Here is a 23992-nt window from a genome sequence, read left to right as displayed (position 1 = left end):
AACTGAGGGGAAGGATGGAGGGGTTCTACAATTCATGGCCGTTATCCATTATGCACTTTTGAGAATTGGATCACATCGAACATTAAGGGGGGAGTGGGGTGGCTGGGAGTGTTGAGGGGAGAGGGATTGTATGTGTTAATGGTGACTATGGGTGATTCCTGATTCCTTTTTGTCATTTGTTGAGGTTAACATGCAGGCTAATGTTTGGGGTTTGGTGGGAGGATGGGATCATTTTTATTGATATGGGGATTGACGTTACATTCGTTACTGATTAATGTTTATTGTTGGGTGTAAATTTGGGAGAAAATGTGAAAAAGGAGAATAAAAATATATATTTTTTAAATCAGAGGCGACGTTCTGCTCCTCCTGATCTTCTTCATCGAGGATGTCGCCCCGCTGAAGTTATGGAGGACACAGCAGACCATGAAGATGCAGGGAGACCCTCTGGGGACTGTACTGAATGGCCCCACTGGACCTGTCAAGGCAGCAAATGTACATCTTCAGCAGCCCAATGCACTGCTCCTTCACAGTGCGGGTGGCGCTGTGAGCCTCACTGAACCGAGAGCCTGCTTTGGTCTCAGGCCTCCCCACAGGCATCGTCAGCCAAGGCCTCTGTGAATAACCCTGGTTCCCCATCTCTGCATCCTGGGGTGACTTTCAAAAATCCCAGGGATTTGAGACAGCCCAGCAACGAAAATATCACACTCACTTCCTGGAAAATGTGCACATATTCATGACATCTGGTAGTCATGAACCAGCTGCACATTAAGGGAGTGGAAGTCCTTTCTGTTAATATATAGGACTCCCTGATGCTACGGGGCATGTAGAGCCCCATCAATGGTCCCCTACACATGTGGTATACCAGCAATAGCAATGGATCCCCCAGCCCTCTCGTCCTGATGAGCCTGGTCCAGATCAAAATTAATGTAGTCAGAGACTCCGGCATAGAGTGCATCATCACGGATGCATTTCTGGGCAGATGTATGTGACATGCCACACAGGTCCAGTGCTGTGATGAGTAGAATCACCAGCTCCACTGACTCTATACCGAGATCTCTCAGAGAGACGAGAGGGAGAAAGAGACAGTCAGGTTGGTGTTCCAGTTGGTTGCCTTCAGCCTCTCCTAACACTCCTTGTCCTCCTGGGACTGGAATCTATCGTTCCTTCACTTTCTAAGGTGGCCAGTGCTCAATCACATTTCTGATGTCCTTTAAACTTCATCGCTTGACCGGCCCCGGTCTATGCCCTCGCCCCTTCAGAGTTATCGGTGACCTCCTGTCTGGTTCTTCTTTCCCTTAATATCTACATCACAGGAGGTTCAGACAGGCTGTTTCAATGACCGACCATCCCTCATGGGCCGGGTCAGCTGGACGCCTATGTATATATTGAGTGCTTTAGCTTCCTCTGTGTTCCGCTAATCATGCACACACGTTCCCTCTTGACCCATGCGCCCACACTGTAAACTTTGAAAAATGTGTCGGCGCTCCTCTCCTTGATTTTGCGACTGTGGGCAGCTGACATTGTTAAGGGGTAGTAACTCTTGATGGTCAATTAGTTTGACGAGCTTTAGTCTCTGGAATGTTAGAGGGCACAATTACTCGTGTTAATTAATATTAATAGGCACCGTTCATAATCAGGTTGTGTCATCCCGAGATCTCATTGCTGCCATGCCTTTGCATTTAAGACTCCTGGGCAGCCACTGCATAATCTCGGAGTGCGTGCCAACCGGCCCGGCCGGGACCCCATCCTCCCAATTTTGTTTACTATCCTGCTTTTGGATTTGGGGTCTCATCCAACCAGCCCATTAGGCAGGTCTCCTTCAGTCTCATCGTACCCTTCCTCCAACCTCATGTGCCCCACACCCTAGGATGCTCCATATCCCCATGCCATTAACAACTGTAAACTAAACGCTCATTTTCACCTCCTGACCATACGGGCAGGAGTCTGATTCATGACTGTGAACATTTAATAACACAGACAGGTTCCAGATTCATTCAGGACTGTGAACACTTTCGAAAACAGACAGACTGAAGACTTCAGGACAATATACACCAGCCGCAACCCCCATCCTGTATGTGGATCCCAACCATCTCCTCCCATCACCCCCAACACCACTTCATCCCGCCCAACACCCTTGAACCTGCTCCCCTCTACAGCTGGCCTGTAGACATTGTTCTCTTGTACAGCCTTGGTGAAGACAGTGATGCTCACCTCCTACCCCCCTCCCAGAGGTCTTGGTGCCTGATTCCCATTTTCTAAAAAAGGAGCAGTGAATCGTGCCCATGTGACATCATGCTCGTGGGCAGAAAAATTCAAAGAAGTCTGAAAAAGTGACTATAACCTCGCTAATGACATTGAAATGGATTCAAATTAATTCAAATCAAGTTCTCGCCTTTCCTGGACGTGAACCTGATTCTGTCATCAGGGAGGGCCCAGGAACATCGCAATGGGAAATCTCACCGGCGCAAATCCCATTTTTGGCCTCTAGCGAGAGTTTGCAGCCATTATGGGATTTGCGTCTGCGACGAATGGACCCACAGAATCGCGCCCACGATCTATTTGTTCCATTGACCACCAAAATATAACATTGAATGCACTCACTGCACTGTCAAGTCCCAACGTCAGTAGCATGATGAAAAAAATGACTGACCAAACCGATGAACCAGGAAGAGTGGCGATAGCCTCTGGGTAAATGATAAAGACCAACCCGGCTTCTGAAAATAGAAATAAAGTAGTTTTCCAATTAAAATAACTTTTGATATGTATATTTACATTTGTAAGGTTTAAAGCTGTAAAGTGTACTAGCTGGTGCATTAGGTAGCTTGCTGATCTTTCACTTGTGGTACTTGACTTGGAATCTAATGTAGGAAGCTGGGATGGAAACGTTCCCTGACAGATAGCTGTAAACCGATGTAAAATAATTTTCAGTGGTTTCAAGTGTATTCCAATTAAGCATGTAAATAGTTACTTTATCTTTCATGCTAATTTACTGACCTCAGAAGACCATCTGAGTCTGTTACTACAGAAAATTGGAAAATGCCACATTGGTTCTTTTGACTTTGGCCTTCTGAGATTAACATCAAATATATTTGGGGAAGATGTTAGGGGAGATTAAGCTTGGCCTGTAAAGTGATACACTGGATTACTTGGCTGAAGCAAAAATGCATTCTTACTGTCGATGTCAAAGTTATTTTACACTCAAACTTCAGAATAGGTCTGCTCATGTTTTCCGGCCAGTGTCCAAATCCCCCACCACACTGAACTGTACAGGCAGCAGACTTCTCCATGACTGTTTAGCACCACATTGTGAAGGGTAAAGTTCAAATTGAAGGAAACGGGCATCCGATTTAAGAATTTGACTATAAACACAAATTATAAGATGATCAGGGGAATAGATAGAGTAGACAGTCAGAGACTTTTTCCCCGGGTGGAACACACCATTACAAGGGGACATAAATTTAAGGTGAAAGGTGGAAGATATAGGAGGGATATCAGAGGTAGGTTCTTTATCCAGAGAGTAGTGGGGGCATGGAATGCACTGCCTGTGGAAGTAGTTGAGTCGGAAACATTAGGGACCTTCAAGCAGCTATTGGATAGGTACATGGATTACGGTAAAATGATATAGTGTAGATTTATTTGTTCTTAAGGGCAGCACGGTAGCATTGTGGATAGCACAATTGCTTCACAGCTCCATGGTCCCAGGTTCGATTCCGGCTTGGGTCATTGTCTGTGCGGAGTCTGCACGTCCTCCCCGTGTCTGCGTGGGTTTCCTCCGGGTGCTCCGGTTTCCTCCCACAGTCCAAAGATGTGCGGGTTAGGTGAATTGGCCAATGATAAATTGCCCTTAATGTCCAAATTGCCCTTGGTGTTGGGCGGAGGTGTTGAGTTTGGGTAGGGTGCTCTTTCCAAGAGCCGGTGCAGACTCAAAGGGCCGAATGGCCTCCTTCTGCACTGTAAATTCAATGATAATCTTTGATTAATCTAGGACAAAGGTTCGGCACAACATCGTGGGCCGAAGGGCCTGTTCTGTGCTGTATTTTCTATGTTCTATGTTCTATGTTCTATACTATAAACCCCAAATCAGCTTGACACTAAACAATAAATCCAGTTTAGGAATTAGAATATAAACCCAAATTGGACTATAAACTCAAAACCCGCCAACTGCTGACCATTCTGGATTCTGATGGGAAATTAATAAGTGTGAATATTTTCTGTATGCTGTGATTGACACAAGCATCTATTAAGTTAAGATTGTTCGTTGTCCAACGTCTCATGTGTGTAGCCATTGTGTCCACAGTTCCTCAGTGTCCAGTACATCATTGATAGTATTGTGGCCTCAGCAACAATGTAATTAAAACATAGACTAAAAATCTGGTGGAGAGAAATAAATTCAATCGTGACTGATCAAACGAGCCAATAACCTTTAACATTGGTGCGCTCTGCAGGATCTATTGTTCAGTTTTACCCACCAGAGTGGAAGAGTGGACTCACACATGATGGTTAATCCATTATTAATGCTGCCATGGCCTAGTGTCAGCAGTGTCATGAGAGCAAATTGTTAAAAAAAGGAATCCAAGTGTGAAATGAAAGTCACCATAGTCCCAGGAGACCATAGGCTGCTCTCCCCTTTTGAGAAAGAGCTGACTGGTGGTGATTTGACCTGAGGGTCACCGCATCTCAGGCAAGGGGAAAGGTTGAGAAGGTGGGCCTTGATAGATGACCTCAGGCTGTAAGGGAATAAAACTCATACTGTTAGCCTCACTCCACATCACAAACTAGCCATCCAACCAACTGAGCTAACCAACCCCCAATCCAAATGTATTAACTTAATGTACAAATAATTGAGCAAATGAGAAACTGGTGTGTAATTATTCCAGTTGTTTTTGGATTAGAGTTCCTTAAAACATTGGTGAATCTGATATTATATGACTGAATCACCTTAAATTGTGACCTAATTCTCAGTCATTTCATGGGAAGATTTTCGTTTTACAGATTAGCCTTGTGGGGTGATTCATCTGCAAAGAAAATGGTGACACTATTCTGTACTGACCCATGCATTTTTTGCCTACAGCTATTCGGTGTACATTATGATAAATGAAGGTATAACGTGGGCCAAATCAGCCCTTTGACCTCACCTCCAGTGGCCACATCCTCCAGAGCCACTCCATGCCGCTTTGAAATGTAGCCCAAAAAAGAGAAGACAACAAAACCAGAGAAGAAACTTGTGACGGAGTTGACAGAACTTGTAACGATAGCATCCCTAAGAAGAAAAAGGAGAGTCAAATCCAGTGTAAATCTTGGGAGGAATGTGAGGTGTGTGACACAGATTATATCCTAGTGGTGGGAAGTTCCACGCTCATGATATGTTTTAAAATTCATAATGCATATGAAGTGAGTATCTGAGTGGAACATGGCAGTCTGGACAAAAGACACTTGGCTTCCTCCAAAGGCTGGAAAGGTAATAAGCAATTTGAATCCCATTCCTGTAGGCTTTAGGTAAAGTTCGATCACTAATTTCACAACCACTCCACAAAGTGAGAGATGGACTCATTGCTGATTAATACAGCTCTTACAAATACACCCGATGCTCCAAGTGCTTCCAAACTCAACATTAAGTTTAACAATTTCAGACCATAATCCCTGGCCCCTGCCCCCAGCCTCAACCCACCACCACCTCCACTTTCCTCATGTCCCCCACGACCACAATTCTGTTTCCTACTTTACCTGTTGCGGTTTTTCTCTTACAGACAGCAAGCTCTGGGCACACCTCTTGTTTATTTTCTTACCCCCATCACCATTGCCTGTCGTCCTGGAAGACCAACTCTTCGTCATTCAATCTCTCTTCCCATCCATCCCTTGCTCAAAACCAGAAATGTTAATTCTGTTTCTACAGATGCTGCCAGACCTACTGAGTATTTCTGGCATTTTTTGTTTTCAAATCAGATTTCCAACATCTGCGGTTTACTGTTTCTCAATGAAATCTGGGGCAGAGAGTAACCTTTCCTGGAGATTAACTGAACTCACTGGTGAACGAAGATCTGCATTTGTGCTTCCATCAATGCTTCTTTGTCACAAAGTTAGGTGCAGTGTAACTACAACAGCATAACTTGGGAGTACTGACTGTGCAACATTTTTTACAGGTGTCACTCTGTGTGGAATATAACAATAGGATATTATTGTAAAGTCCAAGGCATTAAGAGTAGCTTTATTATCTTGATATTTTGATACTATTAACATGTATAGTTTAAAACACTCAAAAATGTGTGATTGCAACAATGTAATTGAGTCCAATACTGTTGGTGCTATGAGTGTACACAATGTGATTTGTAATGCAAGTGTTGCTCCCATGATGTTACTTAGCTCCTTAATCAACTGAGTATCTGCATATTTTAACTTACACATCAATTCTGAACATCTATCTGTGCAAGACACTGAACCAATGGAATTGTTGGAGCACAATGGATATACTGATAAAGATTAATAAAGTTTATTCATATGTCCATGACCCAGCTGTCCAGTCTTCCATTGAAAATAATTTAGGACCCTCACTCCTGCCTAACTTTTCTGATTAGTCGTTGAAAAATGACCCTGAAGCACTTTAGCCCAATTACTCAGTTACAGCATGTTTGTATTCACATTCTCTCTCTACTCCTGGTAGTCCCTGTAACTCCCTGCCACTCCCTCCGCCCCCTCCCTTTTCACAGAATCACCGCCCCCCCCCCCCCCCCCCCTCCCCCCGCTGCTTCCTCAGGCACTCAGCCTCAGACCATCTGCTGAATCTGCTCCCTCTACTTGCGTCCTGCTAATTCCATATTCCTGTCCTTCTGTAAAGATTTTTGGGTGCCTAGTCTGATTGTCTCCCATCCCCAAGACAAGTCCCAGGTGGAATGTTCTTAACTTTGGGCTATGCATTGCATACACTGTTGTCTTTTCTTTCTCCTGATGGCACTTTGGTCATTTGGACCAAACTTTAGACCTCACTCAGCCATCTTTATCCTCACCCATCCAACTTCTCCAAAGCACACCACGAACAGCATTTGGCATTTTTTTCTTTTAATGTGCTTATCCCATTGGAATTGCTTGTTAAGTGATTAAAACCAAATGCCTATTTTCCAACTCTATGGTCGGAAAAGAGGGCATTTGCTTGTCAAAGTTTCAGGTACTGCAGTAAGATGGACAAGCAGAACAGACAAGAGGAGAGTGGTAGGGAGCCATCAAAAAAGCAGAGATGGGACTTGGAATAAATAGGAGGCGATTGCAGAGATGTGAGCACAAGGACACAAAAGCAGTCATTGAGAAACAGGCAAAGCAAATAATAGCACGATGGAAAACATACAGCAGTTACAGGCATATGACATGAGACTGATAGACCACGGCACAAAGGAACACAATGTAATGATAATATATAGAGGATTGACTGTCTCAAAGGACATGAATTTGAGCTGCACAGCATGAATACAACAAGATGGTACAGATACTACAATGAGTGCAGACTACTCATTTTTCCACGGGATTTTTCGTGGGATTCCACTAAATCTGGTGAGACTTTTTGAGGCCTCTTGCGAGATTCAACAACTCGTCCCGACATCAAGTCGGGTGCAACGAGGCTGTTAAAGCGCATTCAAAGAGAAAGAATAGTGAAAGTAAAATAAGCACAGAATAAAGAAATGCATCTCCAACTTGATTAATATAGGGAGATCCACTTGGCTAAGTTTTAAGTGATAAAACTATTTGTCTTCTCTTTTCCTGCCATATTTTTCTTCTATGTTTTCCATTTTAACTTTGATGTTACATTATTTCTTATCCACTTTGATCAAAAATTTCTATGCAGATTCCCCTGATTTTAATGCGAGTTTGGTAGAAAATCTGGAGAAACGTCTGCATGTACCTTTCGGGAATGGTTTCCAGTGATCGTCTATGAAAGTTAAATTTTGGATGGTTGGGGAAAGGTCAGGAGTACACTGTTGAAATTCTACTCCTTTGTTTTTATCTAAAAAAAAGTTAACTGCTTTTGAATTCCTCCTATTTTTGATCTGTGACCCAAATTTATTCCAAATCTGTCTTTGCTGTGCTGAAAACTATCTAAAGATCAACTTCAATCCATCAGAAGACATGACTTTGAAAGTTGACCCTATTGGACTGTTGAAAGGAAAATTTAAGTGAATTTTGAATTAACTCAGCGAGCAAAAAATATTCAATGAACGATTTGTTATCTAAGGTAAATGAACATGCCAAAATAATTTACTTCCATAAAGCACCCTAGTCGTAAAACATAGAATGACAGAGTAAAATATAGTACATTCAAAATATAAATGTATTTTCTTCAAGATAGTGAACTATTCTTGTAATTCACTATTAAAATAATATATTATTACAAGTTCTGTCTTGTGAACCAATACCTTGACTATATGCTAAATGTAATCTAACAGTTATAAAACAGAATTTATTGTTTCTCAAATGGCATTACAGTCATTTCCAAATGGTTTCAGCAAAACTTCACAACAAGGAATACGATGAGTCATTGAGGAGCTGGGCCTGAAACACAGAGATTGCTATCATTTCCTGATCTAGAGCAGGGTTCAGTTCCCTAACTGTGCAGAAGTAACCAAATAAATATTCTCCTCTCAGACAGGAGGTTCCTGCAAAGTCTGTGGGAGTTAAATTAGTCATGTGAGACTCGTTTTACAAGTCACAAAGAGCAGCCAGATTAGCAGGGGACGATTCAGTTTTGGCTCTTGACAAGATAACAGGATGAGAGTGATTCAGATGGCTTTAACTAATAGCCAGTCAATCTATAGGCAACTTCTCAAATTTTGTATTCCAAAAGGTATTAGAAGCATCACACAAAGAAAGCAAAGCTAGCAACATAGCCCACCTGTAACAATTGTTATTAAATTTGTTGTAGCTTGCAAATGCTACTAGTACACCAAACCCCACTCCAAGCGAGAAACAGATCTGTGTAGCCGCATCTATCCAAACCTAAGAACAAAACAGAAGCACAAAGGAGAGAAAAAGAGCTGTTATTAGAGATAATTGCGGGAACCTATTCAACACAGAGATCAAAGACAATATTAAAATAAGGGCAATTTTGTAAATTGTTGTAGTGTGCATCTGTACAATCTGTTTTGTAGGTTAGCACTCCATGCTTAGTTATTGGCAATCGGGGAATGGGTGCATAAATTGGTATCTTTTGTATGTGTTTGCTTGTACAAGTTCAACATATTAGTGTCAACACCACTGCAGAGTAAAATACTGCATGCAGGCAGTCAATACATTTACAGAAAACCTTGCTAAAAATGAATTGATTTATTCAATATTGATCAGCTATTGCCATTTAAAATATAAAGTTGGTACAGGGGCTGTTGAAGAGTCAGGATCTATTTCCATTGCAACTGTCGTGTTGGGTGTTCTGGTCTACAAACAGGTCAACACGGCTGGAGATGGTGTAACTCTAATTTGTTAACAACTCAACTGTAATAACATACTGTAAGCTTGGGCTCGTGCATTACCAGTTTATCTGTGGACCCTGTCAAACAAACAAACAAAGAACAAAGAAATGTACAGCACAGGAACAGGCCCTTCGGCCCTCCAAGCCCGTGCCGACCATACTGCCCGACTAAACTACAATCTTCTACACTTCCTGGGTCCGTATCCTTCTATTCCCATCCTATTCATATATTTGTCAAGATGCCCCTTAAATGTCCCTATCGTCCCTGCTTCCACTACCTCCTCCGGTAGTGAGTTCCAGGCACCCACTACCCTCTGCGTAAAAAACTTGCCTCGTACATCTACTCTAAACTTTGCCCCTCTCACCTTAAACCTATGCCCCCTAGTAATTGACCCCTCTACCCTGGGGAAAAGCCTCTGACTATCCACTCTGTCTATGCCCCTCATAATTTTGTATACCTCTATCAGGTCGCCCCTCAACCTCCTTCGTTCCAGTGAGAACAAACCGAGTTTATTCAATCGCTCCTCATAGCTTATGCCCTCCATACCAGGCAACATTCTGGTAAATCTCTTCTGCACCCTCTCTAAAGCCTCCACATCCTTCTGGTAGTGTGGCGACCAGAATTGAACACTATACTCCAAGTGTGGCCTAACTAAGGTTCTATACAGCTGCAACATGACTTGCCAATTCTTATACTCAATGCCCCGGCCAATGAAGGCAAGCATGCCGTATGCCTTCTTGACTACCTTCTCCAACTGTGTTGCCCCTTTCAATGACCTGTGGACCTGTACTCCTAGATCTCTTTGACTTTCAATACTCTTGAGGGTTCTACCATTCTACTGTCCTATCACTATCTAGGTGAGGCACTCAGCACATGGTGAATGTCTGAGAGGCAGGCTGTGAGCTTTGTGCTCTGAGCTGGCTGCTGCTAGAAAGAGCGGGAACTCTGGTGTCCCCTGTCTTTATAGTGCGTGTGCTCTCACTGGCGATTGGCTGCGATGTTGTATATGCTGGTTGGTCCTGCTGTATGTCCATCAGTGTGTCAGTGTGTGTAATTGCACCATGATATGCTAATGTATATCATGACAGCAACTTCGCCGAGTAAATAAAGTAATCAAAGGAAACGTAATTTTTAAATGATATTTTAGAGAACAGTACCTGTGAAATGTCTCCTTGGCTTGAAACTGACACTGTGGTTATTGGAAATAATAGGCTGACCAGTATTATTTTCCTTCTCTATAATTCTTTTCATAAAGTAAACAAAAATTTACCGCTTTGCATATAAATTATCCAGACAGCAGGAAGTGTTACGGGCGAGCTTTGGAAATAGTTTGCTCAGGATCGCAACACCTTCAGGACAGTTTCAAATTTCAAAGCGACAGCAGGAAGGAATGAGTAGGCAATGCAGCTGACACCAATTAATAGCCCCTTAAGCTCCTTAGGATGCTTGCTAAGGAGTTGATACGGAAAACAGTTTTTCATGTGATCCAGCCTAGTTCTGTGCATGTCAGTTGGTTCATTGCAGGTTTCAAATAATTTCATTCACAATGGTCGTTAAACAAACCTGTGGGGCCAACCAGTGGAGGCACAAGCACTGGTCCTACATTGTTGTGGAAGGCGACTGTTCCCTTCCTTCCACTTCTGAGGAGCGGCCTGCTCACATCAATAAAGCAGAGACAGCCTCCAACATGGCCGCTGGTACCAAGCAGGCAGCTCCCGCCTCCTGAAGGAGCTCGGTGCCTCTAATTGAGCACTGAGCTCTCCTCCCGGCCATTTACACCATTTAAAACTAAACTCATGTTGTGATATTGATGCAGTGCGGGCACAGGGTTGGACACAGAATTCATCTATGTGTTGGGTTCCCAATCCTGCATTGAAAAGCTTGCCCAACAAATCTTCTTTCTAAACTATTTGGTCGATGGCTTGAACGATGGTCTTGTCCATACGACATCAAGAGCCCATGCCCATTTGATTCTCCCAGCATTCACAGGGAAGTAACAGTCTCAAAAGGGGGTGTTGGTAACCTTACTGACCTGGACAATGTGGCCGGTCCCATTTTGAAAGAGCTTCCCCGGTGAAGGTCACTTGATTAAGGCTTACTACGTTTGGGCTGCGGCAGCCAGCAGGAAAGTAACTATGATGGAGGCAACTTGAGATTGCAGAGTGGGAATGTCCTTGGGTGGCAGCAGCCCAGATTATTCTTGTGGGTCATGGGGAACATTTCCTGCTCCTCCATGGTCCACAAAAATAATTCCAAGCTTGCCTTCACAAAGTCCCTTCAGGTCCATCAGCCGTCTAATTGTATGGCACATGTTCCAACCTACAGTGGAAATCAGGTCCTAGGACTGTGATTGTTCTCACTAAAAGAGATCCACTACCTCAAGCAGGCAGGTGCTGATGGTAAGATCTTTTCAAAATGGCACCAGTCAGAGTTGGATGTGGCGTGACTTCCTAACTGTAAATACCAAACACCATTAAAAGAGGAATGTGACTAAAGAAACGACTCAAACTTGAGAGAGGCATATCACCAAGATTTTCTGATTTCAACTCAAGAAGCCTGAGGGAAGCTAAAGATTAAATAACACAAGTTCTAATTACACTCTTGCAGAATATTGCGTAAACAAAAATTTTGCTGGGATATTGAAAGATGTCAAATGTGATTTCCCACTTTGAGAAAGAAAATAAGACTAAATCAGTAAATTGTACATCATTTAATCCTACGTCAGTCCCTGGTTTGTCACTATGCCAGGAACCCATTCAGGCTTCCTTCAACTGCCTGCAGTAACTTCAGTGGAATTGAGAAACACCATTTAATACATCTATCCAGGATTTCTTCCAAAATTAAAATGGCTGGTCATAAGAACCCTTCATGCTATTAAACCCTATAATATGAGGGAAAATGGCTAAGCAGTTGGAGAACAAGAGTTGATCAAAAAACAAGCAGCACAGACTACCAAGGGCAGATCTTGGTTGATGAGCCATATAGGATTCTTTGAAGAAATAATGGACAGGGTGGTTAGACAAAATGCATGAGGATGCTTCATGTGGATATTAAAGAAGCATTTCAATCATCAACAATATATCCAATATACCCAAATGTTAATTTTGTTTGTAATAAAAATAGGATTTTCTTATTAAAAGAGTAGAAACTTATGAAAAGATATGGCGCAAGAAATTCAGAGAAAGAGGTTTACAGGAATAGAGATTTTGGAGGATTGAAAGAGAACACAATAGATAAAGGGAAGTTTATTGAAATAAATAGAGCAAACAATAGCACAGACCTGGCAAATAGGAGAGATACAAAGACAGAAAAAGATGGCAAAACAGATAGGACAAACTACAATAAAGGTGAATTTTTTAAAAATTGAAGAGATATTAAAATCAACACAAAACATTTTTACAATTGTTCCAGAAAAAGGTGGCCAGGGGCAATGTTGGAAAGATGGAAACAAATGGTTGTGATATTGTGAGTGAAAATAAGGAAATGGTGAATACGCTGAATAATTATTTTGGATCAGTATTTTGAGCAGAGGAAAAATTCTGCATTCCAGCATTCCAAGGAAACTAATATTGCTGAGAAAAGAAACAAGCTGTCAAAGCTTTTCTTCTTGCATTCATTAGGACCGAATCGCAACAATACCAAATCTCAAAGGGAACAACAAGTTATACTTTTAAAATTCATTTTTAGGATTCAGGTATCAATGGCTATGAAGTGTTGGGTGCTCTGAGGTACAGACGAACCAACACGGTTGCGATTGGTACAACGCAGTTTTATTCTACTAAACTATTTATACTACAAACTTGGTACTCAGCACGTTGTGACTGTGTGAGTGTCTGGCTTTGAGGTCCTGGCCCTGTGCCGTCTCCTGATGGACTGCCCAGGAAGTGTTGTGTTTCTTGTTTTATACTGTGTCTGCTCTTGTCTGTGATTGGCTGTCGTGTTATGTGTGTTAATTGGTCTGTTGCTCTGTCTATCATTATGTATGTGTTATGATGTTTATTTAAATATCATGACATCCCACCTTTTTTTACAAGATTATGTGCCTACGTGGTTATAAATATAAATGTGTCCTGAGTGCAGCTAAATGTGTGTGTGTGCGTAATATTTACATCATGTACATGGGGCTTAACTATATACAAGGGGCGATGTCAGGTGTGACATGCTAACGAGATTGTACCATAACAAAAAGAAAAACAACGTGGAAACTTGGAACGATCAAACGAATGCCTGTAACGAGAAAAACATAGACATGTTATAAAACGTGTGAACAGTCTCATAAGTCCAGTCTAGTAGGTGGGCGACAAATTCGGGTTGACCGCCTCAAGGGTGGGTCGAGAACCACCGGCTGAGGTGCGGGCCTAGCCACGGACGGCGACAGAAGGGGCATGGTAGACGGCAGCTCCACGAAGTCGCTATCAGGAACCAGTGGAGGACACGCCGTCTGTGTAAGGTCCCGTTGCGAGCGTGGAAGTAAGCGAATAGCCCGGCGATTGCGCCTATGCACGGATCCATCGGGCATGCGTACCAGGAACGAGCGGGGAGCCACGCGTCGGAGAACTTCGGCAGGTGGTGACAAGCCACCTTCTGGTAGGTGGATGCGGACGTTGTCTCCAGGGGCCAGGGAGGGAAGATCAGTTGCCCGTGTGTCATACGATCTCTTCTGGCGACCGCGCTGCAGTTGCATCCTATGCAGTACTGGAGCATGGTCTATTGTTGGTGCCTGGATGGAAGGCACAGTGGTTCTGAGGGCGCGACCCATCAGCAGCTGTGCTGGTGAGAGACCAGTGGCTAGTGGGGCCGAGCGATAGGCCAGCAGGGCGAGGCAGAAATCCGACCCGGCAGCAGCAGCCTTGCAGAGGAGCCGCTTGGCAATGTGAACGCCCTTCTCCGCCTTTCCATTTGACTGGGGGTGCAGAGGGCTGGACGTCACGTGTGTGAAGCCATACGAGGCAGCAAACAATGACCATTCCTGGCTGGCGAAACAGGGCCCATTGTCCGACATGACAGTCAACGGAATGCCATGGCGAGCAAAGGTGTCTTTGCAGGCCCTGATGACAGCAGACGACGTCAGATCGTGCAGGTGTATGACTTCAGGGTAGTTTGGGAAGTAGTCAACTATGATGACATAGTCCCTGCCGAGCGCGTGAAACAGGTCGACACCCACCTTCGCCCAGGGGGACGTCACAAGCTCATGGGGCAGAAGCGTCTCAGGAGGTTGCGCCGGCTGAAACCTTTGGCAGATTGTACAGTTGGTTGGTGGAATTGCGGATAGCGATGAGGACTGTCTGAGGATACAGCAGGATTTAGATTGTCTGGAGACTTGGGCGGAGAGATGGCAGATGGAGTTTAATCCGGACAAATGTGAGGTAATGCATTTTGGAAGGGCTAATGCAGGTAGGGAATATACAGTGAATGGTAGAACCCTCAAGAGTATTGAAAGTCAAAGAGATCTAGGAGTACAGGTCCACAGGTCATTGAAAGGGGCAACACAGGTGGAGAAGGTAGTCAAGAAGGCATACGGCATGCTTGCCTTCATTGGCCGGGGCATTGAGTATAAGAATTGGCAAGTCATGTTGCAGCTGTATAGAACCTTAGTTAGGCCACACTTGGAGTATAGTGTTCAATTCTGGTCACCACACTACCAGAAGGATGTGGAGGCTTTAGAGAGGGTGCAGAAGAGATTTACCAGAATGTTGCCTGGTATGGAGGGCATAAGCTATGAGGAGCGATTGAATAAACTTGGTTTGTTCTCACTGGAACGAAGGAGGTTGAGGGGCGACCTGATAGAGGTATACAAAATTATGAGGGGCATAGACAGAGTGGATAGTCAGAGGCTTTTCCCCAGGGTAGAGGGGTCAATTACTAGGGGGCATTGGTTTAAGGTGAGAGGGGCAAGGTTTAGAGTAGATGTACGAGGCAAGTTTTTTACGCAGAGGGTAGTGGGTGCCTGGAACTCACTACCAGAGGAGGTAGTGGAAGCAGGGACGATAGGGACATTTAAGGGGCATCTTGACAAATATATGAATAGGATGGGAATAGAAGGATACAGACCCAGGAAGTGGAGAAGATTGTAGTTTAGTCGGGCAGTATGGTCGGCACGGGCTTGGAGGGCCGAAGGGCCTGTTCCTGTGCTGTACATTTCTTTGTTTGTTCTTTGTAGTTGAGCACCATGTTGGCAATATCGTCACTGATGCCCGGCCAGTATACCGCCCCTCGGGCCCTCCGTCTGCACTTCTCGACCCCCAAGTGGCCTTCGTGTAGTTGGTCGAGAACCAGCTCGCGCATGCTGTGCGGAATCACAATCCGGTCCAGCTTCAGAAGAACACCAGCAATGACGGCTAGGTCGTCTCGGACATTGTAGAACTGCGGGCACTGCCCTTTGGGCCACCCTCCCATCATGTGACGCATCACTCGCTGCAGAAGAGGATCGGCCGCAGTCTCTCGGCGAATATGGGCGAGACTGGAGTCGTCAGCCGGCAGATTTGCCGATGTGAAAGCCACCTACCTGTGCCTCAACCTGACATACGAACCCCTCCGCATCTGGCGGCGTGCTCACTGCTCTGGATAGGGCATCCGCAACGATGAGGTCCTTCCTTGGAGTGTAGACCAGTTGGAAGTCGTACATCCTGAGTTTAAATAGGATGCGCTGGAGGCGAGGGGTCATCTCGTTCAGATCCTTGTTTATTATGCTGACCAGGGGGCGGTGGTCAGTTTCGACAGTGAACCGGGGAAGACCATATACGTAATCATGGAACTTGTCTAAACCGGTTAGCAAGCCCAGGCACTCTTTTTCGATCTGCGCGTAGCGCTGCTCTGTGGGGGTCATGGCCCACGATGCATAGGCAACTGGGGCCCATGATGCCGTGTCATCCCGCTGCAGGAGCACTGCTCCAATGCCGGATTGGCTGGCATCAGTTGAGATTTGGGTGGCACGAGACGTGTCAAAAAACGGCAACACCGGTGCAGTGGTGAGTTTGCGTTTGAGCTCCTCCCATTCCAGCTGGTGTGTGTGTTGCCACTGGAACTCTGTGGACTTTCTGACGAGGTGGCGCAGAGCCATCGTGTGGGAGGCAAGGTTGGGAATGAACTTCCCCAGGAAGTTGACCGTACCAAGGAAGCGTAGGACTGCTTTCTTGTCGGCCGGCTGCGGCATGGCTGTGATGGCGCTCACCTTGTCTGCATCCGGACGGACCCCTGACCGGGAGATATGGTCCCCCAGGAACTTCAACTCGGTCTGGCCAAAGGAACACTTGGCTCGGTTGAGGCGCAGGCCATTTTCCCGTATGCGGGCAAAAACGCGTTGGAGACGATATATGTGCTCCTGCGGTGTGGTGGACCAGATGATGACGTCGTCCACATATACGCGCACCCCTTCGATGCGTTCCATCATCTGCTCCATGATGCTATGAAAGACCTCGGATGCCGAGATGATGCCAAATGGTATCCGGTTGTAGCAGAACCTGCCGAAAGGGGTGTTGAAGGTGCATAGCTTTCGGCTGGGGGATCGAGTTGGATCTGCCAAAACCCCTTAGAAGCATCCAGTTTCGTAAATATCTTCGCCTGGGCCATTTCACTGGTGATCTCCTCCCGTTTGGTTATGGGATAATGTTCCCGAATGATATTATTGTTGAGGTCTTTGGGGTCAATACGGATACGGAGCTCGCCGGAGGCCTTCTTGACACACACCATGGAGCTGACCCATGGCGTGGGCTCCGTGACCCTGGATAGGACCTCTTGGTCCTGGAGATCCTGCAGCTGCAGCTTGAGGCGGTCTTTAAGTGGCGCAGGAACCCTGCGAGGTGCGTGAACGACCGGGATGGCGTCCGGTTTGAGGCAAATTCGGTAGGTGTATGGCAGTGTTCCCATGCCCTCGAATGCCTCCTGGTTGTGGGTGAGGAGCGATTGGAGCTGTGCGTTGTACACTGCATCCGGGAAGTCAGATGTGCCGTCGGGAGAGAGAGAGTGGACTCGTTGCATGAGGTGGAGAGCCTTGCATGCCTGTGCGCCCAGCAGGGAGTCCTTCGATGAGCCAACTATCTCGAACGAGAGTGTGGCCGTGTGTGTGTTGTGTGTCACCTGGAGCTGGCAGGATCCCATGGCCGGGATAACGTTCCCGTTGTAGTCGACCATCTTGCACCGGGATGGCCGGATTGGTGGTCTGACCTTCATGGCATAGAAGGCGGACCACGCTATGAGGCTGGTGGAGGCGCCAGTGTCCAGGCGGAAAGTGATCGGCGATCGGTTGACCGTCAGGGTGGCACACCATTCATCGCCCGGATTGATGGTGTTGGCCCGGTTCCCATCAATGACCGCAACCCGGAAGGCGTCTTGGTCATCTGTGTCATCGGTTTGGATGTCATAATGTGGAGGCTGAATGGTCCGCACGTTCCTGCGAGGTTGTCGGAGATGTGGAAGATCAACAGGTTGAGCCGCTCGACAGTACACTCGGCGTAGTGACCCATCTTGCCACAGCGTAGGCATTGTCGGGTTTTTGCAGGACATTGCCCTTTTAAATATGCGGCGCCACAGTTGCCGCACGTCGTGACGTCATGGCGTTCGTTACGCCAGTGCGCATGCGCAGTTCGGTCTTGCGTCGGGCGCGCCTGCGCAGCACGTCCCTCAGTGTTGCCGTAGGTTTTGGCGCGCACAAACGCGGGAGACTTCAAAAAGCGCGCGAAACGGCCGCCCTCGTCTGGGCCGCGGGCCAGGAAAACTCGATTGCCTGGACGCGTTCGGCCTCGTGGGTGGCCTGGCTTGCCGATTCGGCCACGTGGGACCCCCTCCGTGCCGATTCGGTCGCCTGAAATTGGGCATAGCGACTCGTCGCATTCTCATGCAGGACACAGGCTTCAACTGCAGATGCTAAGGTCAGGCCTTTTATTTTTAGAAGCTGCTGGCGTAGGCCTCCGGAGGCAACGGCAAAAACGATCTGGTCCCGGATCATGGACTCTGAGGTGGTGTCGTAACCGCAGGACTGCGCGAGTATGCGGAGGTGCGTTAGGAAGGACTGAAAGAGCTCATCCTTACCTTGCAGGCGCTGCTGGAAGATATACCTCTCAAAGCTCTCGTTGACCTCAACGTTGAAGTACTGGTCGAGCTTGAGGAGGACCGTGTCATACTTAGCTTTGTTCTCGCCTTCCACGAACACCAAGGAGTTGTATACATGGATGACGTGCTGACCTGCGGTAGTGAGGAGGATGGCAATCTTCGTTTCGTCCGAGGAGCACTGTTTTTCATTGGTTTGCATGAAGAGTTTGAAGCACTGCTTGAAGAGCGTCCAATTTATGCCCAGGTTCCCAGCGACTTGCAACAGCTGCGGTTTGTTGAGGGTGTCCATGGTGCAGGATGGCAGATTTGCGGGTAGGTTTCGATTCACTTCTGGTACCATGAAGTGTTGGGTGCTCTGAGATACAGACGAACCAACACGGTTGCGATTGGTACAACGCAGTTTTATTCTATTAAACTATTTATACTACAAACTTGGTACTCAGCACGTTGTGACTGTGTGAGTGTCTTGCTTCGAGGTCCTGGCCCTGTGCCGTCTCCTGATGGACTGCCCAGGAAGTGTTGTGTTTCTTGTTTTATACTGTGTCTGCTCTTGTCTGTGATTGGCTGTCGTGTTATGTGTATTAATTGGTCCGTTGCTCTGTCTATCATTATGTATGTGTTATGATGTTTATTTGAATATCATGACAGGCTAGGCCATCATTGAATGCCCATCCCTAATTGTGCTTAAGAAGGTGGTGATGAGCTGCCTTCTTGAACCACTGCACTACCTGAGAAGGTGCTGATTAGTTAGCATGTGGACTCTGATTGATAGAGCTGTTGCCATGGCGAATACACCAGGGAACAGTTAACTTCCAAGCTTTTTGTTTAAACTCAAACAGCCAAGTTAAATCTGATTGATTAAGGCATTGCCATTGGGAATGGAAAATGCCCAGTTTATCTCAGAGAGTAAGTATCAAGGAATACATTCCTGCTCGTCATGCATCGCGTGATGTGTAGTGACATCAGCAGAGTGGTTTGAGGGCTTTGAGCAGTTCACCATCTTTGATTGTATGAGCAACACCTCTTAAATCTCTCATCATGGTTTACAATAATCCAGAGCGTGGGCATCTCTATACCTTTTCTCTTTGTGGCAACAAAAAATATATGACAGAAGAGAAAACTGGCAGTGGGGATTGAGGCAGGAAAAACTGCTTAAAAAAAATATTTTGTCAACTGAACATTGGAGACAGCAATGGAGGATTCTCAGGACTGGACTCACACACACACGCACACACACACACACATCGGGCAAAGCACTGCCATCTATGCTGAAGGTTTAAAAAATATATTTCGCTTCCGGTGGCGGCTATGAAGGAGAAAGTCGCACATTTGGTGGCTCCCGCTCTGGTCGGACTTTTGGACCTTTTCCCCGATTTTCTACCGGACTTGAATTGTAAAACGGATGTTAGTGGCAATTGTGTACTGAATTCCCACATCAGTGCATGGAGAGAAGGACTAGAAGTGCTCGTAAAGGCAGAAACAGAAAGACAGAGCAGGCTTGGGCTGAAGCCGCAGTAGGAGACAGCATGGCGGAGGACCGGACCTCTGATTTGTCGACCCAGCGGTCAACGGAGCAGCTGATGCAAGTTATTCAGGAAGGCTTTGCTAAGCAGAAACGGGACTGCTTGGACCCGATAAAAGAGTCAATTGAATGGCTGGAGCTTAGATTGGACGCCCATGATCGTGCAATCCAGAAGGTAGAGAAGGCGTTGGCTGAGCAGGAGGAACATCGAACTGTGGAGTTGGTGGGGATGCTGAGAGACCAGCAGAAGAAGCTCCTGGAGAAGGTGGAGGACCTAGAGAATAGGTCCCGCCGGCAGAACTTGAGAATCGTTGGGCTCCCGGAAGGGTCCGAAGGAGCAGACGCTGGGGCATACATCGCAGACATGTTTGAGAAGCTGCTGGGGAATGGGGCATTCTCCCGACTCTTGGAGGTGGATAGGGCTCACAGAGCACTCACGAGGAAGCCGCGAATGGGAGACCCCCCCCAAGGGCAATGGTGGTGAGATTGCACAGGTACTTGGATAAGGAACGCATTCTACAGTGGGCCAAGCAGACACGGAGCTGTAAGTGGGACAACAGTATCCTGCGGGTTTACCAAGACCTGAGTGTGGAGGTGACCAGGAGAAGAGCAGGCTTCAACCAGATTAGGTCGATCCTTTTTAAGAAAAAGGTGAAGCTCGGACTGTTGTATCCGGCCCGTCTCTGGGTCATGCGCGAGGAACAGCACTTTTATTTTGATTCGCCTGAGGACGCGCTGGACTATGAGGAAAGGAAAGGACTGGTGGTGGACTGAGAAGTTTTGAACTTTGCTGCAACGTTCTCTTTTTTCAAAAAGGTTTCTCGTTTTTCGTTTTGTGGAAGCTGTTTGTAATGCCTTTTGCATTGATTTGGGACCAGCGGTAGACCTGAGTGAGTTAAGGTTTTCATTTGCACTGTTGGGGGACGGAGGTGTGCTTGTTTAGATATTGGTGTTTTTCTGTCGGGCAATTGTGTGGGGATTGTTTGATGTTGGAGTATCTTTCTATGAGCGGGGGGGAGGGTGGGGAGGAAACAATAGGTGTGAGACTATCCGGAGCCAGGGATGGGGGCCACCTAGCTAGCTGGGCGGGCTAGCTCACGGAAGCTCAATGGGAGGTGTGCATATGTTCGGTATATTAAATGGGTTGGATTACAGAGTGTTGTTACTGGGGGGGGAGGGGGTAAATGTTCTGCTGACGAGGGAGGGACATTGGCTAAGGGACAGACAGGAGTTTGGGGGTGGAGGCTGCCTGGGGGCTGACCGGTGGAGGTGCGGAGCATGGGCTGGAGGCTGGCCCAAAAAAGGGGATGGCTGATCGGCGAAGGGGGGTCAATGAGCCCCCCAACTAGGCTGATCACCTGGAATGTTCGAGGGTTAAAGGGGCCGGTCAAGAGGGCACTTGTCATCGCGCATCTTAGGGGACTGAAGGCAGAGGTGGTAATGTTGCAGGAGACGCACCTTAGAGTAACTGACCAGATTAGGTTGAGGAAAGGCTGGGTCAGCCAGGTCTTTCACTCGGGACTAGAATCAAAGACTAGAGGGGTCGCGATCCTGATCAATAAGCGGGTGGTGTTTGAGGCGGATAGAATAGTCTCGGATGTGGGAGGTCGGTACATTATGGTCAGTGGGAAACTGGATGGGGTGCAGGTGGCAATAGTAAATGTGTATGTGCCAAATTGGGATGATGTGGAGTTTATAAAGAGGATGCTGGGGAAGATGCCGGACCTGGACTCACACAGGTTGGTCATGGGAGGGGACTTCAACACAGTTATTGACCCTGGCTTCGACCGGTCAAGCTCGAAAATGGGCAGGGTGCCAGCAATGGCAAAGGAACTAAGAGGGTTCATGGAGCAGATGGGGGGGTGGATCCATGGAGACTTGGGCAGCCGAGGGTGAAGGAGTTCTCCTTCTACTCACACGTGCATAAAGTGTACTCCTGGATTGATTTCTTTATTTTGAGCAGGGCTTTACTGACGGGGGTGGTGGACACGGGGTACTCGGCGATCACAATCTCAGACCATGCTCCGCACTGGGTTGACCTGCAGGTTAGTAAAGACAGTAACCTGTGCCCGCAATGGAGGCTAGATGTGGGACTTTTGGCTGACGAAGGGGTGTGTGAGCGGCTGAGGAAATGTATTCAGAGCTACCTGCTGGTCAACGACACGGGGGGAAATTTCAGCAGCGGTGGTCTGGGAAGCACTGAAGGCGGCGGTCAGAGGGGAGATGATCTCGATACGGGCCCATAGGGAGTAGGTGGACAGGGCAGAGACGGACCGACTGGTAAAGGAGATGCTACAGATTGATAGGAGGTATACGGAGTCCCCAGAGGCAGGGCTTTTAAGGGAACGGCAGAGGCTACAGGCGGAGTTCGGCTTGTTAACCACAGGGTGGGCTGTGGAGAAGCTGAGAAAGGTGAGGGGAGCGATCTAGGAGTATGGAGAGAAGGCCAGCAGAATGCTGGCACAGCAGCTTAGAAAGAGGGAGGCAGCCAGGGAGATAGGGAAAGTAAATGACGGAGATGGGAAGCTGGTTGGAGATTCAGCAGGGGTGAATAAGGCATTTAGGGATTTCTACAGCAGGCTGTATAGGTCGGAACCCCCTACGAGGCCGGAGGGGATGAGGCACTTCTTGGGGGGGCTGAATTTTCCAAAGGTGGACGGGGAGCTGGTAGAAGGGCTGGGGGCCCCGATCGGGTTGGAAGAGATAGTGGAGGGTCTGAAGACCATGCAGTCGGGTAAAGCCCCGGGGCCGGACGGGTACCCAGTGGAGTTTTATAAAAGGTTCTCTGGGATATTGGGACCATTGTTGATGAGGATGTTCAATGAGGCAAGGGAAAGAGGGGTGCTGCCCCCAACGATGTCACAGGCCACGATTTCGCTGATTCTGAAGCAGGACATTGGGGAGGACCATTTGGGATTTCTTACGGGTAGGCAGTTGGTGGCCAATGTAAGAAGGTTGTTAAATGTGATCATGATGCCCCCGGAGGGTAGGGAGGTGGAGGTAGTGGACGCAATAGATGCAGAGAAGGCTTTGATCGGGTAGAATGGGATTATCTGTGGGAGGTACTGGGACGGTTAGGATTTGAGCGGGGCTTTATTGACTGGGTCAGTTGGCTGTATCAGGCTCCTGTGGCAAGCGTACGGATGAATAGGACAACATCGGACTATTTTAGACTGCACGGGGAGACGAGTCAGGGATGCCCCCTCTCCCCACTATTGTTCACCATAGCTATAGAGCCGTTGGCAATTGCTCTGAGAGCCTCAAGGGGCTGGTCCGGTGGGGAGGGAGGCAGGGGGGTGGTGGAGCACAGAGTCTCGCTCTATGGAGACGACCTGCTTCTGTATGTATCGGACCCAATAGAGGGAATGGAAGAAATCATGAGCATTCTAGGGGAATTTGGCCGGTTTTCAGGGTATAAGCTAAATATGGGGAAAAGTGAAATGTTTGCGGTCCAGGCGAGGGGACAGGCGAGGTGACTGGGAGAGCTGCCGTTCAGATTAGGAGGGGGAAGCTTTAGGTACCTAGGCATTCAAGTGGCGCGGGATGGGGAGCGGCTGCATAAATTAAATCTGGCCCGACTAGTAGACCAAATGAAGGACAATTTTCGGAGATGGGACGCGCTTCCGTTGTCACTAGCTGGTAGGGTGCAGATGGTGAAGATGACGGTCCTCCTGAGATTCCTGTTTGTATATCAGTGTCTCCCCATCTTTTTTTAAACCGGTTAACAAAGTGATCACTGGCTTCGTTTGGGTGGGCAAGACCCCGCGAGTAAGGAAGGTAATGCTTGATCGGAGGCGGGGAGAAGGCGGGCTGGCGCTGCCAAATTTTAGTAACTATTACTGGGCGGCGAATATAGCCATGAACAGGAAGTGGGTGGTGGGGGAGGGGTCGGCATGCGAGCGTATGGAGGCGGCTTCGTGCAAGGGCACCAGTCTGGGGGCATTGGTAACAGCGCCTCTGCCGTTCCCGCTGG

General features: G+C 47.1%; 1 protein-coding gene across 1 annotated transcript in view; it reads right to left on the bottom strand.

Annotated features, from left to right (window-relative positions):
• Window positions 1-23992, bottom strand: part of slc6a3 (solute carrier family 6 member 3) — a 145996-nt gene that overhangs the window by 65721 nt on the left and 56283 nt on the right. Inside the window, exons 8-10 of the mRNA XM_072509504.1 lie at window positions 8876-8979; window positions 5136-5260; window positions 2602-2714 (exon numbers count right to left, since the gene is read on the bottom strand). Of these exons, the coding sequence (XP_072365605.1) occupies window positions 2602-2714; window positions 5136-5260; window positions 8876-8979 (342 nt within the window). The remainder of the gene's footprint in view (window positions 1-2601; window positions 2715-5135; window positions 5261-8875; window positions 8980-23992) is intronic.

The sequence above is a fragment of the Scyliorhinus torazame genome, chromosome 6, assembly GCF_047496885.1.
Source record: "Scyliorhinus torazame isolate Kashiwa2021f chromosome 6, sScyTor2.1, whole genome shotgun sequence".
NCBI lineage: Eukaryota > Metazoa > Chordata > Chondrichthyes > Carcharhiniformes > Scyliorhinidae > Scyliorhinus > Scyliorhinus torazame.
The sequence above is the reverse complement of the archived record's forward strand: the minus strand, read 5'-3'. Positions and strand labels throughout refer to the sequence as shown.